The 19461-nt window shown below is 42.0% G+C and overlaps 1 protein-coding gene and 1 pseudogene across 2 annotated transcripts in view; both read right to left on the bottom strand.

Annotated features, from left to right (window-relative positions):
* Window positions 1-639: 639 nt before the first annotated feature.
* The window catches only part of LOC137415953 (contactin-4-like), a 766344-nt gene continuing 747522 nt past the window's right edge, over window positions 640-19461 (bottom strand). Inside the window, exon 23 of the mRNA XM_078766054.1 lies at window positions 640-2106. Within this exon, the coding sequence (XP_078622180.1) occupies window positions 2000-2106 (107 nt within the window). The 3' untranslated portion in view covers window positions 640-1999. The remainder of the gene's footprint in view (window positions 2107-19461) is intronic.
* On the bottom strand, window positions 11190-12197 carry LOC144888358 (cytidine deaminase pseudogene; annotated as a pseudogene). The gene has a single exon (XR_013620950.1). The product of XR_013620950.1 is annotated as a cytidine deaminase pseudogene (transcript).

The following is a 19461-nucleotide window of genomic DNA, read 5'->3' as shown; positions in this document are numbered from 1 at the left end:
CCAATGATAGATGCTACTATCCCAAAGGTGCACCATGGTTTTTCTCTCTACCATTGTATTTAATTCCCATTCTCTCTTGGTTTAAAATCGGAGTGGATTTTAACCAATTTCTTTGTTTCCAAGGCTAATCAGGGCAGTGTACAATTCAAGGGAAAAAAGAAATTCCAAATGCGAGTGCACATCTACGTAAACAAGTCTACACAGTTAGGGCAATGGTTATTTATTGATTGTGACTGCATTATGTTTAAAAATATATTTATCAAATGGAGCTACCGGCCAAACCAAAAGAAGGTTTGTTGACTTCACAATTTGTAGGCCGCAATAATGAGGTGTTGCGTGGGTGGCACAATCTGAGCACTTCAGTTCATCAAGTCTATGCCATCCTCTTCCCTTGCTGTTTATCCCTGAGTTCTTTACAACAACAATGTCAGTTTAATGGTGACCTTCAGCTGCCACACCATTATGTGAAACCTTTAGTTTCTGCTATATTCTATAACATTGTCCATATGAATAGCTGCTTGCTATCCGACTTAAACCGATGCCATTATTATGAAGTGTGGATTTTAAAACTACTGCCAATAAGAGCAGCATCAATGTGACAACAACAACAACAAGAAAGTTCAGTAGTAAAAACAGGCATAAGGGATTCCGCACCATTTATAATTAACGTACAAAAAGAATACATACCACGTGCATTTCTATGGAAGTACAAATCATGCCAAACTAAACAGCAGGTTCTGGAGGAGCCATATTTGGATCCGGGCCACTGTGTGCGGAAATCTTTATAATGGCAAACACATCAAAAGTCTCATAATAACGTTGAATCCTGTGCTGGATAATGCAGATGCCAGCATATGGTGATCCAATACATAGTTCCAGGGTTGTTAGTACATATCTGGCAGGACTGCCCATTCCATTCCATTGCCTTCCTCATGATGACATCGAATGTGAATACCTCAAGCATGTCGTGTAATGACCAGTGCCAGTGGTGGAACATTGTGCTCCTTTAAAGTACAAATTTTCTGGCCAAGTCAGGTACCACCATCGGACCTGGTGTGACTGAGAAAGAGCGTCTCCTGAGTGAAGTCTTGAGTTTGGGCAACATGATGCTTTGAGATGATGGTATAAGAAATTAGGACACTTCACCAAGCACATAGCTCATATTTAACAGATAAAAATTTCCAATATGATGAAATCTGGCATTTGATGTTTCATGGACGTCAATACATTTGTGAAGAGTTTGGAGTGAAAATGGAGGACTGATTTGTTGTCACCACGATCTTTAAAACATCAATGAAATACAGGAACACAATCCCAAAACTGATAATAAAAAAGACAACTCATGCAGAATACAGAGAGCGTGGCCAATTATTCAAATTACAGGGAACCTCCTGTAGATTACCGTTGACCTGAGACCAGCAGTTCTACATATGGTTACCCTAGAGAGATGGTAATTGTATTTGCTTGAGGAACATGTAGATTAAAAGAGCTTTCACATCATTATATGACCATTACAATAACGTTTCCAGATGAATATTGCATCTTGGTATCAAGATAAAAGAGAAAGTGACATTTTCTCAGGCTCATTTTAACTCCCCACCCCCCCCCCCCCCCCCCCAACATAAATGCTACCACAAAATACCATTCTGCTCTCCGATACCCGCTCCCTGCTAATCCACTTCCCAACTCCTTTCCATTTAGAAAACGCATCGTGATTATATTTTGGTCATTTGGCCTCTGTCATAAACAAGCAACCGTTGACCAAAATTAGAGATGGTAAAGTTATGACAAAAATTACCCCAAGGCAGATCTCAGCAGTGAAAGTGAATCAATAGACAAATTGAATTTTTTTTTGACAATTGTTACTGACCCAGTGAGAGGCCTGTGATGAAACCTGCGCATGGTTCACACAGTGCATTGTTCCCTTTTTTGAAATCTTTGCAATCCTTCAGGTCATATTCACAAAGAGGATAGAATAACAAGAAAACATAGGCATTATTTACACAAGGCGTACGTAACACACAAACACACTCAGTAGAGCCAGAAGCACCGCGTTCCATGTGAAGGGACGGCACGCGCTGCCCAAAGGACCTCCAAATTTCATACCTGAAATACACAGGATACTTCATTAATTTTCATCCTGATAAATGAATGAATGAATGAATGAATGAATGAATGAATGATAGTTTTAAGGCCATTTTCCCCGCTAGAGCTGGGGTTAGCCTTGTGGGCCCCATGACAATCATGGTTCCCTGTTTGAGGCAATGTTTTTATGGCCGGATGCTCTTCCTGACGCCAACCCTTGGTCACGCTCCTACGATGCGTAGAGATACGGTGTACCTATTCTAAATCGGGGTACACACCGGGATCATTCATCCCAGCAAGCTGGTACTCAATTTGCCGACCTCGGAAGGATGACAGGCTGAGTCAACCCCCCTGGTGTTAATTCAGCGATCGATCGAGATTCGAACCCAGGATCCTAGGATCCCAAGCCGGCACCCTAACCGCTAAGCCAACACCCGGCTAAATGTGCATTAAAAATGATTTTCTTTGTCTCATACAGGGATTTTAGACAATTTGTGCCTCATATCCACGAGCAAGTTTAAACATCATCTCCCTTAAGCTAGAATGAGGCTCATTGTCAATATTTTCATCACAGAGGCCCAAACCAGACAATATTGTATGGTGTTGTGTAAGAAGAGCCTTTCCCTCATAACCATGTTGTGCTATAATGAATCAAACATTATTTGTTTTAATCACCAATTCCTGACAAACAAACCGTTGTACAGTTTCAAAAGACTATCACATCTGCAAAATGCTTATTAAAGATTCCAGTTTATCCTTGGAAACACTAGACCTTTGCGTCAATACCGTGGCCAATATCTGTAGTGAAGTGCAGATTCTATGTGTGGGTTGAGCGATTGTACATATGGGCAATACAAGTTGAGTGAGATCGGTTAGCAACCTTGCTCCTTTTGACCCTTCCTTATGATTTAGAACCACAGTGGTTGTTTTATGAAGCTCGATAAATGTAAAATAATGGTTGCCCTACAAAGCTGAAAATGGCCTTTCACTTGAGAGATGTGAACACTTGAGAGCGTGAATATCTTGGTAGTGTAGGAGCTGCTGTAGGAGCTTCACCTGGTGTGAAGGAATATCCGAGAAGACGAGACCACTTGCTATCTGCAAGTTTGGGGCAAGAATTTGGAATTTGGCCAGGTGTGGTGACAATGACTTGCCTATACTTTGCAAAAGACATAGCAGGCATCTTTAACGTCCACAGGCTAATGCTGGCAAAGTTTAATGCCCATCGTTGGATGGCACACTCTGTGATACAACGTGAAGCACCAATCCTACAGTTTATAGCCGGCCGATAATCATACCCAGACTAGATAGCTCAAAGTTAAATCTGCCACCTTTGTACCATCTGATGGCTCAATAAATAGTGAACTTCCAAAAGCAAATGGTATCAGATATAGATCGCAATATACCATTACCATTATGTTTTATAATAACTGACAAAAGGTTACAGAAATAGAGCCAAAAAAATTATTATATATATACAAAAACAAATTAGCTTTCAGATTTATGAATACGAAAATAATTTAGAAATATGGCGAATTAAAAACTTAAATTAGATCGTTCCCATCAAAGGTTATGTGATAATTAGGCGTGAAAAGCTAAACGAGAAAAGAATGGTCTCTCTGTAATAGGAAGAGATCCTCTTTTAAACCCCAAAACACATTCTGGCCTATGGATAAGACCAAAAACTTCAATCCAAGATGTAAATGAGGGTGCTTTACTTCTGCACCATATGCAATTTACTTGTTCGGTCAGAATTAATAATAAGAGTGGTGCGCTTTCTAAAGCTCAGCACAGCACCAATTACTTTTGCGTTTCTAGAAATGTATTTCTTGTTACTCTGGGGAGATGACGAGTATGCTTCGCCTTCCGTTTTGAAAAATTCACCATCACCACATCTGCAACTTGGCAAGGTTTCCTGAGGCAAGGAGGAAATATTACATGTTGCACTATGTTTGATCTGTTCACATCATTGCTTGAGATATCACATAAGAATTGCCCCTGGCTGTGCGTACTCATTAGCAAATTCCATCATATGAAGGTGCGGAGACTTTAGCGATGTTAAACTTGACGATCGGCTCATACTTGCATTATTCTTTCACTAGGGCATGCCCGTACTATATCTATATCTAAAATTATATCCCCCCCCTCTATTTACATGAAATGGTTTGGTCCAAAGCGAACGGCTTGCGAGTACGGTGACAATCCCCCCCCCCTCTATTTACATGAAATGGTTTGGTCCAAAGCGAACGGCTTGCGGAGTTTGGTAAAGAAATCGCCATAGCGTGCCCAAACGCGCAGGAAAGCGAAAGAATCGCAAATTAGTTTTTATTAGTTTTAAAACATAGTTTAACGCCAACATAGCGCCAACATAGTTGTGAAATAAATGAATACGCTCTCAAATGTGCCGTCCGAGGCAGAGTCTGTTCGCCACGTTCGGCACACGTGATAGCTCGCTGCTCTCTGATTGGTTGAATCGTTTTTTGGACATAGCTCGGTAACTACTTGTCCGATTAATTTCAAACCTTGAAAAGGCACATCCTCGGGTCCCCAGCAATATACCTGGCAAGTTGCAAGTATATCGGACCCGTTGTTGTCGAGAAACAGCGGTCACAGACAAACAAACAAACACACACACAGACACACAGACACACACACACACACACACACACACACACACAGAGATTACTGGAATTATAGATAGATACCAATGCTTATCGAAAGCCTGCAATAAATATCTGCTTTACTAAATATATATTTTAAGTTTTTCTCCATTATCGGGTGATTGTGAAACCATAAACTGTCTATGAGTGGCCAAGTACTGCTTAACTGTCTACGAGTGGCCAAGTACTGCTAAACTGTCTACGAGTGGCCAAGTACTGCTTAACTGTCTACGAGTGGCCAAGTACTGCTTAACTGTCTACGAGTGGCCAAGTACTGCTAAACTGTCTACGAGTGGCCAAGTACTGCTAAACTGTCTACGAGTGGCCAAGTACTGCTAAACTGTCTACGAGTGGCCAAGTACTGCTAAACTGTCTACGAGTGGCCAAGTACTGCTAAACTGTCTACGAGTGGCCAAGTACTGCTAAACTGTCTACGAGTGGCCAAGTACTGCTTAACTGTCTACGAGTGGCCAAGTACTGCTTAACTGTCTACGAGTGGCCAAGTACTGCTTAACTGTCTACGAGTGGCCAAGTACTGCTAAACTGTCTACGAGTGGCCAAGTACTGCTAAACTGTCTACGAATGGCCAAGTACTGCTAAACTGTCTACGAGTGCCCAAGTACTGCTAAACTGTCTAGGAGTGGCCAAGTACTGCTTAACTGTCTACGAGTGGCCAAGTATGTACTGCTAAACTGTCTACGAGTGGCCAAGTATGTACTGCTGAACTGTCTACGAGTGGCCAAGTATGTACTGCTAAACTGTCTACGAGTGGCCAAGTATGTACTGCTAAACTGTCTACGAGTGGCCAAGTATGTACTGCTAAACTGTCTACGAGTGGCCAAGTATGTACTGCTAAACTGTCTACGAGTGGCCAAGTATGTACTGCTAAACTGTTTACGAGTGGCCAAGTATGTACTGCTAAACTGTCTACGAGTGGCCAAGTACTGCTAAACTGTCTACGAGTGGCCAAGTACTGCTAAACTGTCTACGAGTGGCCAAGTACTGCTAAACTGTATACGAGTGGCCAAGTACTGCTAAACTGTCTACGAGTGGCCAAGTACTGCTAAACTGTCTACGAGTGGCCAAGTACTGCTAAACTGTCCACGAGTGGCCAAGTACTGCTAAACTGTCTACGAGTGGCCAAGTACTGCTAAACTGTCTACGAGTGGCCAAGTACTGCTAAACTGTCTACGAGTGGCCAAGTATGTACTGCTAAACTGTCTACGAGTGGCCAAGTATGTACTGCTAAACTGTCTACGAGTGGCCAAGTATGTACTGCTAAACTGTCTACGAGTGGCCAAGTATGTACTGCTAAACTGTTTACGAGTGGCCAAGTATGTACTACTAAACTGTTTACGAGTGGCCAAGTATGTACTGCTAAACTGTCTACGAGTGGCCAAGTACTGCTAAACTGTTTACGAGTGGCCAAGTATGTACTGCTAAACTGTCTACGAGTGGCCAAGTATGTACTGCTAAACTGTCTACGAGTGGCCAAGTATGTACTGCTAAACTGTCTACGAGTGGCCAAGTACTGCTAAACTGTATACGAGTGGCCAAGTACTGCTAAACTGTCTACGAGTGGCCAAGTACTGCTAAACTGTCTACGAGTGGCCAAGTACTGCTAAACTGTATACGAGTGGCCAAGTACTGCTAAACTGTCTACGAGTGGCCAAGTACTGCTAAACTGTCTACGAGTGGCCAAGTACTGCTAAACTGTATACGAGTGGCCAAGTACTGCTAAACTGTATACGAGTGGCCAAGTACTGCTAAACTGTATACGAGTGGCCAAGTACTGCTAAACTGTCTACGAGTGGCCAAGTACTGCTAAACTGTCTACGAGTGGCCAAGTATGTACTGCTAAACTGTCTACGAGTGGCCAAGTATGTACTGCTAAACTGTCTACGAGTGGCCAAGTATGTACTGCTAAACTGTCTACGAGTGGCCAAGTATGTACTGCTAAACTGTTTACGAGTGGCCAAGTATGTACTGCTAAACTGTTTACGAGTGGCCAAGTATGTACTGCTAAACTGTCTACGAGTGGCCAAGTACTGCTAAACTGTTTACGAGTGGCCAAGTATGTACTGCTAAACTGTCTACGAGTGGCCAAGTACTGCTAAACTGTATACGAGTGGCCAAGTACTGCTAAACTGTCTACAAGTGGCCAAGTACTGCTAAACTGTCTACGAGTGGCCAAGTACTGCTAAACTGTATACGAGTGGCCAAGTACTGCTAAACTGTCTACGAGTGGCCAAGTACTGCTAAACTGTCTACGAGTGGCCAAGTACTGCTAAACTGTATACGAGTGGCCAAGTACTGCTAAACTGTATACGAGTGGCCAAGTACTGCTAAACTGTCTACGAGTGGCCAAGTACTGCTAAACTGTCTACGAGTGGCCAAGTATGTACTGCTAAACTGTTTACGAGTGGCCAAGTATGTACTGCTAAACTGTTTACGAGTGGCCAAGTATGTACTGCTAAACTGTCTACGAGTGGCCAAGTATGTACTGCTAAACTGTCTACGAGTGGCCAAGTATGTACTGCTAAACTGTTTACGAGTGGCCAAGTATGTACTGCTAAACTGTTTACGAGTGGCCAAGTATGTACTGCTAAACTGTCTACGAGTGGCCAAGTACTGCTAAACTGTCTACGAGTGGCCAAGTATGTACTGCTTAACTGTCTACGAGTGGCCAAGTACTGCTAAACTGTCTACGAGTGGCCAAGTACTGCTAAACTGTTTACGAGTGGCCAAGTACTGCTAAACTGTCTACGAGTGGCCAAGTACTGCTAAACTGTCTACGAGTGGCCAAGTACTGCTAAACTGTTTACGAGTGGCCAAGTACTGCTAAACTGTCTACGAGTGGAAAAGTACTGCTAAACTGAAGGTTTTTAAAGTGCCCAAAAGGCGAATTGTGTTTTACCGTCTTCAAGTATCTAAAAAAAAAGAAGAAAAGAATTGAAAAAAAAATAAAAATTGAAGGTTGTCGAAATTTTTATTTCTGAAAGTTTTTTTTTCCCCTGCCATTGATGCAGCATAGTTTACATTACCTTATTTGACAAGGTACATTAGTTCTTCGTGCCTGTTTGTGTCCTTTATGATGTCATTAAAAACAGTAAGTCTCCTGTTTGGAATGATTTTCAGTTTTGTTTGCAGAGTAAAAAAATTATCTCCCTCCTGTCTGCACATGCGCGATAGGGACGAACTCAGTCAAAGTACTGCTAAACTACAGGTTCGTTTTCTCATTCAGGTTTCGATTTTTGTTCAAAAGATATCATTCAATTGAAGTTAAATAGTTCCTCGATCTTAAATTGATGTTTCCAGACAGAACAGACAGACAGAAGTGAACCAATTACTTAACCCCGCTTTTCACTTTGCGTGCGTGGGGTAAAAACAACACAAAACAAAAACAAAGATGAAGTGAGAAAGCAAAGTGTAGTTTGTTCTTCAGTGACATGAGCTTTCAATTATACACCACTACATGGGCAAACGATGTGGACACCCGAACATCACACCCATCTGTGCTAGTCGAACATCTCATCCCAAAATCATGGGCATGAATATGGAGTTGGTCCCTCCTTTGCTGCTCTGGGAAGGCTTTCCACTAGATGTTGGAACATTGCTGCGGTGATTTGCTTCCATTCAGCCACAAGAGCATTAGTGAGGTCGGGTATTGATGGTGGGCAATTAGGCCTGGCTCACATTCGGCGTTCCAATTCATCCCAAAGGTATTCAATGGGGTTGAGGTAAGGGCTCTGTGCAGCAAGGTCAAGTTCTTCCACACCAATCTCGACAAACCATTTCTGTATGGATTTCGCTTTGTGCAAGGGGGCATTGTCGTGCTGAAACAGGAAAGGGCCTTCCCCAAACTGTTGCCACAAATTTGGAAGCACACAATCGTATAGAATGTCATTATATGCTGTATCGTTAAGATTTCCCTTCACAAGAACTAAGGGGCATAGCCGAATCATGAAAAACAATCCCAGACCATTATTCCGTCTCAACCACAATTCGAAATTCCAGCTGAACAAGATCAAAACAGCCGGGGCTTATATAACGGGACACTGCGAGGCTTGCGGCAGAGAATCCCTTCGAGTGAATGACGCGTCATTTCTGTGTGTTTTGTGCGTGTATTTCGTGTAAACGTATTGTGTTGGATTCTCTCCAATAACTGAATAAATCTATAAAATAAAGTGAAGACTCTTAATCATTGTATTAAGAAATCTTCAACAAGAAGCAAGAAGCCTTTTGAAGCTGCTTTAACAATGGTAAAACCTAGCTGTTCACAAATGCCAACTGGCCACCCTTTTAAAAAAAGGATAGGGTTACCATCTCCACAGGACCTGATTCCACCTGGGGATACACTCACAAAAGTCTATCAGTTTAACCCATCCCACCTGTGGATATCCTATCCATCCTCTAGGCCGTGGATACACAAGATCCTGTGGAGAGGTGGTTATGGTCAAGCAGCTTGCTTTCTCAGCTTGGAAAGCGAACCCGACTGAGGGTAACTTTAGTTCATTCCGTATGGCTCACAGCAAGTGCATTTCTATCCAGAGGCAGGCCATAAAACCTCATCTTACAAATCTCATGGCCAAGATATTCAACAATTCTCCTTCCTCCAAGTCATGGGGATGCCTTTTCAAGTCTGTCTCCAGTGTAGGATCCCCCTCAATTCCATCCCTCACCTCAAACATCATGACCGCAGACTCTGCTTAAGATAAATCAGAATGTAAAAACTCTGTTTGCCTCCAAATCACATGTACTCAATCCACACTCAGTCCCCATTTTACCCCTTCACACCCACTGTCTACTGGACTTTGTATCTTTCTCATCTGAGAAAGTGGAGAAAGTTCTATCCAGCCTTGACCCTGCTTCCACATTGGGCCCCAATGAGATCAGTACCCATGTTCTCAATTTCTAATTTTCCATTCTGGCTCCTCCTTTGTCTGCCATATTCAGTCTGGCCTACTTTTGTCACCTCACATTGGCCTACGAGTCAGAAAACCTCACTCCCATCCACAAGTAGGGTGTAAAAACAGATCCTATAAACTATAGACCAGTGAGCTTACTTCCAATTACAAACAAAGTCATGGAATCCATCATTGATGCTGATGCTGAGTCTTTCCTGTTTGTAAACAGCCTGATCTCTGACAATCAATGTGGATGCTGTCACAGTCACTCAACTCTGGACATGCTGTTGCTCTTCTCTCAGCAATGGTCGAGGCTCTAAGTCTCAATCAAGAGGTTAGGACCATCTCCTTAGACACATCTTGGGCAGTCAACACAGTCCGGCACTCTAATCTGCTTACCAAACTTTCATCTTCATTCCTGAATTTCAGACTTCCACCACTCAATCAACGTGTTGCCATAAATGGAACCCTCTTGTCTCCTCTCTCCTCTTCTCTCCTCCTCTCTGTCAGTGGAGGCTGGATTTCCCCAAGGCAGTGTGTTGTGGTCAATCATGTTCCTCATCAATATTATATAATGATCTATCTGATGATCTGAAAAACCCTCTCTTCCTTTTTGCAGGCAAGTACACATGCACATTATGTCGTACAATTTCCCATCCCTCTGCAAGTCAGACTCCAGCTGTGTCACTCTCTGCTGATCTGGAATAGATTCGATGCTGGTCTGATAAATGTAACCTGTCCTTCAATCCTGGAAAATCTCACTGTTTCACTCTGTCAGTCTGGAAGGATCGTAAAACTAATCCACCTTTCTATTTCCATGGTCAGCCACTGTAAAAGGATTAGTCGCTTGAACATGTTTGCCTCACCATAATCCATGAATGACCTCTCCTTTACCAACCACATAACAAAGCCGCCCTCAAAAGCCAACTGAAGCCTAAGTATCTTCCATCAATGCAAGTCTTTCCTTGGGAAAACAGAGTCATGCACATTTATGGCAACAACCACCTCCTCCATTTGACCATGGTAAGGCCTTTGTCCACAGCTCAATGGAGTATTGCTCTCCCCTATGGGCTGCCACCCACATCATGTGTATCTCACATGGGTTCTGGGGAATTGAAAGCTCCCAAAATTATTGGAAACTCCCATGATGAGGTCAAAACACAAGGTCTGTTGCTTTCACATTGCAGATGAGTTAGTGGTCTCTGTTTTTTTTTATTGCCTCTTCTCAAATATTTCTCTCTCTTTGCTCTCTATCCTCCGACCCTCCACAGCAACACTTTCCAGTACCTCCCTTCTGTTTAATCAATCACAATTCAGGCTGACTACACACCTCAGTTCCTCGATTTTCCAGCCTATGGAACTATCTTCCAGAGGCAATTTTTCCAATTCTTCCCTCCAGGGTTTCAAGGAGGCTTGAACCGCTACCCTACTGTCAATTTAGCCTTGAGAGAGAGAGAGACAGAGAGAGAGAGAGAGAGAGAGAGAGAGAGAGAGACAGAGAGAGAGAGAGAGAGAGAGAGAGAGAGAGAGAGAGAGAATGAAATTTTCTTTATGATTGGAAATAAAAGTTTCACATCAAGCACTTTACTTGTCAGATTGCGGTTAGGATAAGACAGGTATAATCAGTTATCAGCACAGATTTTGCTGCTTTGGTTTAGGCAGGTGTTATAATTGGAAAATGTTTCATGTGAATTGGCAAACATGGAGTAATGCTGAATGTTAAACTACAGTTATGGTGTAAAGCAATAAAGAGCCGAATGCAACAGTTCAGTCTCAATACTCCCTCTGTAGTCTTTAGCCAATACTCCCTCTGTAGTCTTTAGTCTTTAGCCATGGCTCTCTCCACAAAGGGCAAAGGAATGAGATCCACAATGGAGCGCTTCTCAAAACTCATGTCCGGCTTGGACATCAGGACTGTCCATGTCTGGCCAAACTCCAGAAGGACCTGACGACAGCCACCACATGGTGTAATGTACTTGTCCACCATTTCACTGCACACAGCAATTGCTTTGAAGTTGTGATATCCTTCCGACACGGCTTTGTTCACAGCTATCCGCTCTGCACACAGGCCCAGATTGCTGCATGCGTTTTCCACATTACAGCCTGTGAATACTTTCCCATCAGTCGTTAGAAGTGCGGCCCCAACAGGAAACTTGCTGTAGGGACAGTAGGCCATAGCCATTGCTTCCTGGCTCAGCTTAATCAAATCCACTTCCCAGGAATCTGTCATCTTGTCCGATAAACTAGTCTCCGTTTGCACCAAAGTAGCCATTTTGTGTTTTTAGCTCACACCTTTAACCGAGGTCGTTTTAAACGTCCTGACCTGACAACCGGGATGTGGTAGGAAAGTCAAGTCAAAAGGAGCGATGAAGGAATCCCAAAAAAAAGATTCCTCAACCAAAGAGTTATATTACAGACTCGAGGGCGCACTCGTTATGTCGCGTACAGAACCCATGTGGTATGAACGACCTCTAATCTATAATATGACGATGTCTTCAACGCACTCAGCGGCCTTTTCCGGGATCCTGACGGCGCATGACCTCTTCCGGTCCCGTTTAGAGAGAGAGAGAGAGAGAGAGAGAGAGAGAGAGAGAGAGAGAGAGAGAGAGAGACAGAGAGACAGAGAGAGAGAGAGAGAGAGAGAGAGAGAGAGTGAGAGAGGGAGAGAGGGCGAGAGGGCGAGAGGGCGAGAGGGCGAGAGGGCGAGAGGGCGAGAGGGCGAGAGGGTGAGAGGGCGAGAGAGAGAGAGAGAGAGAGAGAGAGAGAGAGAGAGAGACAGAGAGAGAGAGACAGAGACAGACAGAGAGAGAGAGAGAGACAGAGACAGATACAGAGAGAGAGAGAGCGAGAGACAGAGACAGAGACAGAGACAGATACAGAGAGAGAGAGAGAGAGAGAGAGAGAGAGAGCGCGAGAATAATGCATTTCATTATTTAATGCTCAGACTAATAATCTGACTGTTAAGTAAAATAAAATATAGTCTGCTTGGAAATACCAGCAGCTAAAGAAAAAATAATGTAATATTTTACCAAACTTTACAAATAAATACCAGAGGAATATTCCTGGGTCATGGAGTACAATAATGATAAATAAACTTTGGGTTGGTCTTCATGGCATTCCCATCTGAAGACAAAGCTCATAGTGCTGGAATCACAGGTTCATATCCCATATATGTGCTGTCTTCATTTGTCCATCATCTAGAAATGTCCCCAGAATCAATGTAAAGGTACACTGAAATCTCCTAAATCTCTTTTTCCTGCACGCAGTTATGTACGAGTACAAGCTCTTCCAATCAGTGGAGAACATACCTGAGATAAAGTACAAAAATATTGGTTTACAAGTTGAGGTTGTGGCTTAACAGACAAATTACAATAACATTAGTCCAAATATTTCAAGATGAACGCGTAATAGTATTTCTAAAACATAGGATGAGCTCCATTGTGCATGTGAATGTAAAAAGTGCAGGTTTTTTCCTACACTGTCTGAGGCTCATTTGACCATGGAATACAAGATCTTGAGAGTATCTCCTGAATACATGATAAGCAATCGCAAAATCTACTGGAATGACAAGGGAAGGTCAACAACATGTTTCATGTATAGTGTTGGAGAAGGGAAAAAGTGGAGAGCGAACAGCCATTGCATTTAAAATCAAATTTACTTACAATCTAAAAAGTGGAAATTTGTTTTTAATGAGGAAATCTGATTATTCTTTTGAAAAAAACCCAAAACAATCAGATGTCCTTGTTCCCAAAACTCTTCATGGAAAACGTTTTCAAAAACCAACAGCATTTAAACAGAAATCCTTGGCTCATCTTTGTTTTGTTCCAGCTTAGCTCTGTCTTTATGCTGTGCCCCATAGTTCCACACCCAACCTCTATCTCAAAAATCTACTTCTTGCACCAGATCTGTCAAATAGGTTTAGCACTCAACATAATGTGGTTGTGTGCAGCTAAGTTTAAGGGTTAACTTCCCCCTCTCTCCCCATCTTGTCTACCGCTCCCGATGTTATATGTTTTATGTGTCGGTTTGTCTTTCTGTGTGATTAATGTTCGCTCTTTCACGAGCCTCGATCTTGTATACAAAAAAAAAAAAAAAAAAAAAAAAAAAAAACGAATTTGGATAGATTGAACAGGCAATGATGTGTTTCCACAAAGTGGAATAAACAAAGACGCACAGTGTACTTCAGAACAAGGTTCCCATATAAATGAATAAATGTTTAGTGGTAGAACTTTAAAATACATTTAAGCAACTAGAACGGCACTCAGTAGAGAGCATACCTCCACCAGGTGAACAGTTTACGTTTTGTATCCCAGAGTAGACCAGAAAATCACAATACAGAATCACATTAAATCAAAATCATCCGTCCACAACTTTTTGAGATATCCTGCTATGTATCGTTTTTGGCCCTATCTCCTAATGGTGAAGAATCACTTTAAATTTCTAGTAGCCGGATCCGGATTTTCACCAAAATCTAATAATTCAGTCCTTGTCACATACGCTACCTCTCTGCCAAATTTCGTCCGAATCCGTCCACAACTTTTTGAGATATCTTGTTCACAAACAGACAGGCAAACAGACAGGGGTGAAAACATAACCTCCATCCACCTTTGGTGGCGGAGGTAATAAAAGAGACATTCCCCATGAGACCAATGAGCACTGAGTTTCTTACCTTGTTGTCTATAAAACGTGTTTTTGTTACTGCTTCATCCTGTTCACGTTTCTTCCCTGATGAGAGCGAATCGAAAAGCTTAGGAATGTCTTTTATTGTTTAAATGTGTATAAATAGGCCAACCCCCGCTTTGCGGGGAAAAATGGCCTCTAAATGTGGTTATTATTTTATATATATAAATAAATGTCCATGGGCAGACGGGATAGCTCGGAGGCAGCGTGCGTACTCACCTTTGAGCTGTCTAAGGGTCAAATTCCAGACCTGAATACAAACTGTTAGTTTGGAGCTTCTCACGCAGTAAGTTGCATCAACGACTCCATTCATTCATTCACGCACTAAGTTGCATCAACATTCACACCCCATCCATGTCTGGTCAGTGTTAAATATCCCAAGCATGTCATTCAACTCTGAGTTATCTAGCCTGAGTTTGAATCTCAACCCAGCTATAAACTGTCATCCTGGTGTTTCACATGCAGGTCAAGGCATCAGTCCCATGCACGGACCTTCAACTGGGCATCTCGTCTGCCATCCTGGGGACCTTAAAGAGGCTCCACGCTGTTCTTTGCAAAGAGACTCCTGCTCTAATTCCAAATTCCTGCTCTCGTCTACAGGGATTAACGGCACAAACGTTTGAGTGCTCCATGGAGCCCAAGCAAATTATGCTATCCGCAGCCATATATTGCCCACAAAAGAAGAAGAAAGATCCCAATGTCAAAATTCCTGTCTTGATTAGCACTGGGTGATGCAAACCACCCATTGTATTCTCTGCCTAGAGACTGCTTTGGCAGCATTGACACTCTACAGTCTACAGAGTATGCACATTGAATTGGATAAATCTTCACCAACTGTTACCTTTCCATTACATTCTTTGAGAAAGCAATGAGCTCTGCACTGCAGTCAGAACCATTACACTTACTGCAGAAGAGCACATTAAGTCCGAAACAGTGCTGCCCAAGACCACCAGTGCTAAAAACATTTGCAGATCCACATGACCATTGCATACTGCTCTTTTTAATTACCATAATAGTCCATGGCAATGCTCCGTGGTGCTTTCTAATGATAAACCAATTGTTTATGAAAAAAGTCCCTTCAAACTCGATTAAAATGAAGATTCTATTCTATATCATTCAATTCAATATGATGAAAAAAGAGTGGCAGATAATTTAGAATCCTTTACACAAGTGAGTAAAATTTTGCATAAAAGACAGTGAACTTAGCACTCTTAAACTGTCCATCGATGGTAAGACATCAAGTTTTTCAATAATCAAGTCTAAGGGTGTCGAATAATTTTAATGTTTGCAAAAAAAACAAAAAAACAGGTTTCTTGGACACTTAAGAAATCAACGTCTGAGAAGCATTGAAGAAAGTTACAAGATCAACTTTGCCTCGAGTCAAGTTCAACAATAGCCTCTTTTATCGAAGTACAAAGGTCATGAGCACTTCTCCATGTCCACTTAATCATTATGCCAGAGAGTAATTGCTTTGAGACAAGTAAAAGCCTTCTTTGGCTTCCTTCAAAACTGAGATGTTGACCTGTATAACTCTCCTTAGTTTTTGCACTTTGCAAAATGAGGCCACTCCATCATCTCCACCACAATCACTTCCACCAGCCGGCTGGAAAATCCACCTCCACAACTGGGCAGTCAGAAATGAAGTCAGCAATCTATCATTTGGTGTTCTTACTGCAGCCGGTGGACTCGGCAATGATGTTTGGAGTATATGCCCTGCTGTCTTTCTTTCATGTCCCATTACCTTCTTTTCTGCATTAACTTGCTAAAAAGTGAATGCATTGCAAAAATATATATATAAAGAAAATATACATTTCACAAAAATGGCTCTTCAGACACTGAATACGACATGACGCCAATGTCATGCGCATATGCAAACCACTGCATTGCCTCCAAACTAGGATGACTTCCTCAGGGATACTCAGGTCCTCAAAGACTGAAATAAAATGGTCACAATTAAATGAATTCAGAGCCGCTGACCCGTTTCACCCTTATTTGAGCTCATCAGGATGGCATACGACAAAATCCTTCCCTTGTGACCAAGCTAAGTTTCATTAATAAAAATATGACCCCATAACCTGGTCAGGCAGCAAGGCACAGATGGAGCCCCAGAACAGCAACTGCTGCATGACCTGTTAGCAACAAGCAACGTCCACCACATGAACACATTGTGCACTGCTGATCATCAGTGAGTAGTAGTAGTAGTAGAAGGTGGAGGTGCGGCCAGTTGAGATAAATTAAACAAATATGGTTCTTCTGATCTCGAATATGACATGATGCTGACAAAATTTTGAGAAATGCAACAAAATAACTACATAATACATATTTTGAACAGAAAGACACCAATACGACTTCGTCGGCAGAGGCATAACCAATGTCTCAAAGCCAAAAAAAAAATTAATACTTACATTATTTGCTAACTGGTAATCCCACCAAGGTCATACTATTCTCTTCCACTAAAGTCTCAAATAAGACCGGCTACGCCGCTGTTGGACTTTCGGTCTTTGTTTTTGATAAACTACAAGGATTTTTCATGAACGGTGTAAAGACTATCATATGATTAAACTAAACATACCTTGCCTCCATTTGTGGGTTGGCACGGTTCATGCGGGATCTGGCCCCATGGGTGTGCTAATGGCAGACAATGTGAACCTCTTGCTGTTCACATAGTTGTTGATTAATTGGCCAACAACAAGATGTTGAAAGAAGACATGCAATGATGTCTGAGCACACAACGTGATGTTGACGCTTAGTTAATGGCATGACGTCGTAACACTAACGTCATCCTTGGCAACATGTGGTGTCCGAAATACGACTCCCGGCCAGGGATGTTTTCCAGGCCTGATTTATAAAACCTCGAAAGGGTTTGTGGAGCAAAATCTGGTAAATATAGACTTGAACTGGAATAAACCTGCTAATGGAGATGAGATGTCAGATTTTTTTTTTTTTACACTAAATGGAGATGCAGAGAAATTCAGCTTTTGTCAGTACTACTAGTATCTTATATATATATATATGAAGGCTGAATAAATGTTCACATAAAAACACAATTTGAGAAATAATAATTCATGACCCATTAAACAGAGGGGAAAAAAAAAAGATACACAGCTCTCCGGATATCTAGAAATACAAAAGTAATCATTTTTGGACAAATTGAATTGTCATTTTGTAAGCTGCCATCAATTTCCAGGTTTGCTCATACCTATTACAACTATGCCAAATGAAGTCATGCTAATTAAAGAAAGCAAATAATAAGAAAAAAAACAAAAAAAACCACCTTCAGAGGCCATTTTCCCCCGCAAAGCGGGGGTTGGCCTTTTTCAGGCACCGTGGTTGTTGTTGTTTTTGCTGGTCCCCTTTTTGAAGCAATGTTTTACGGCCGGATGCCCTTCCTGCCGCCAACCCTTTTTGTCGCCTTTTACGACAAAGGGAATTACCAGTGAACTGGTACTCAATTTGCCGACCTCGGAAGGATGACAGGCTGAGTCACCCCCTGGCATTAATTCAGCGATCGACCGGGATTCAAACCCAGGATCCTAGGATCCTAAGCTGGCACCCTAGCCGCTAGCCCAACACCAGGCAAAGCAAATAATAAGAGCAACAATAAAATCAGTAATCAGGGATGTTATAAAGAAAAGTAATTGCATTGTAACAAATGTTCCAAGCACCAAGTCTGTCGGTCTAGGACTCGACAAACATTCAGCTTGTGTTCATTTAAAGTACCAGAATAAGCTCACAATGTAGTTAAGAGATCAGTCAACAACAATGTTGTGCTTAGTTGTTCAGTATTGAAATGCAAAGGTAGAGGGCCGAGCTGTGCGTGACACTCTGGTATTGAAAGGTAAATCACATTGCTTTAGATTCATTTGCAATCCGTAAATCACGTCTGACGTTGCCAAGGATATGGCTGCTGTAAAAATTTTAGAGACTGTACATCATAGGCTGGACATCAGCTGCTGATGTTTAATATATTTCTTCAGGGGAGTAAAAACAGTTTGCGGTGAACACGCCAGTTTAGCATCGCTGTCGAATAACATTTTAAAGGAAAATATAAAACTTGGATTCGAAAGAACCTCATCAATTATACAGACAGAAGCGGGGTGCAGTGGAATATTGCTGAAAATACTCCCTTGATAATTCCATCAGCATAAATTTGCTGTAGATTCAAGTTTTGCTAACATCACCCGAAGAAGAGTCAAGTGCACAAAATGGTCTCAATGGACAGCAAACACGGCTGAGAAAAGGAACAAAAGCAAATGGCTAAAATGGCGATCAAATGGCCAACAGTGGAATTTGCAAAAGTGGAAACATCATCTCATGTCACCCAGGTGGTTAAGGGGTGAGGTGGATGGTGCCACAGTCAGCAAGCGGTAGTGTTCATTATGGAACTCCGATTTAGACTTTGAAAGATCGTGAAGCATTCTGGGGGAATATCTGGGTATGAATTGTACTTTCTCCCTATTTTGTTCCCCAATATTTGCAGTCAAAAATGGCTTTCATTTGAAATAAATGTTACACATCATAAACTTTTCATAATCGTCTTGTGAATGGTGGTGGATGCGGGTGTCAAAAAGGGCACATATTTTGTGTACGACTCCTAACAAGATAGAGACGCACATTGATTTGTAGTGCAAAACATGTAACTCACGGATGTTTGAAAACATTCTACATATTCTATTTCCTCACACTTTACACATTTGATATTTTTACCACTACCTTCCGCACAGTCTCATTTCCGTACATTCCTTCTTGCTCCCTCTCTCGAGGATGCCATCATTCTGATCTGCTCTGCCATCTCCTTCAATGCCATCGGATGTTCATCTGGCCCCAGAGCTTTATCATTTTTCACCAACTTTTCAAGAAAGACACGAAATTCCAGAAATACATCTGAGTCTGAGTACATGACAGTCACTGTTATTTCTGAGTACATACATCAAGTTCCGTGTCGATTCCGTCCTTCCCTGCAAGTTTGTCAAATTGTACCCAAATAATAAGCCGTGGATCACTAAGGAGCTGAAGGTCTTCCTTAAGCAAAAGAGGAAATCTTATTTAGATGGTGATGGATTGCAAGTGAAAGCTATTCAGAAAGATGAATAGTTACAAAGGCTAAGGCAGATTATAAACTAAAGCTG

Source organism: Myxine glutinosa, chromosome 12 (genome assembly GCF_964187855.1).
Source record: "Myxine glutinosa chromosome 12, kmMyxGlut1.1, whole genome shotgun sequence".
In the NCBI taxonomy this organism is placed as follows: domain Eukaryota; kingdom Metazoa; phylum Chordata; class Myxini; order Myxiniformes; family Myxinidae; genus Myxine; species Myxine glutinosa.
Note: the sequence above shows the minus strand (reverse complement) of the source record. Positions and strands in the feature narration are given on the sequence as shown.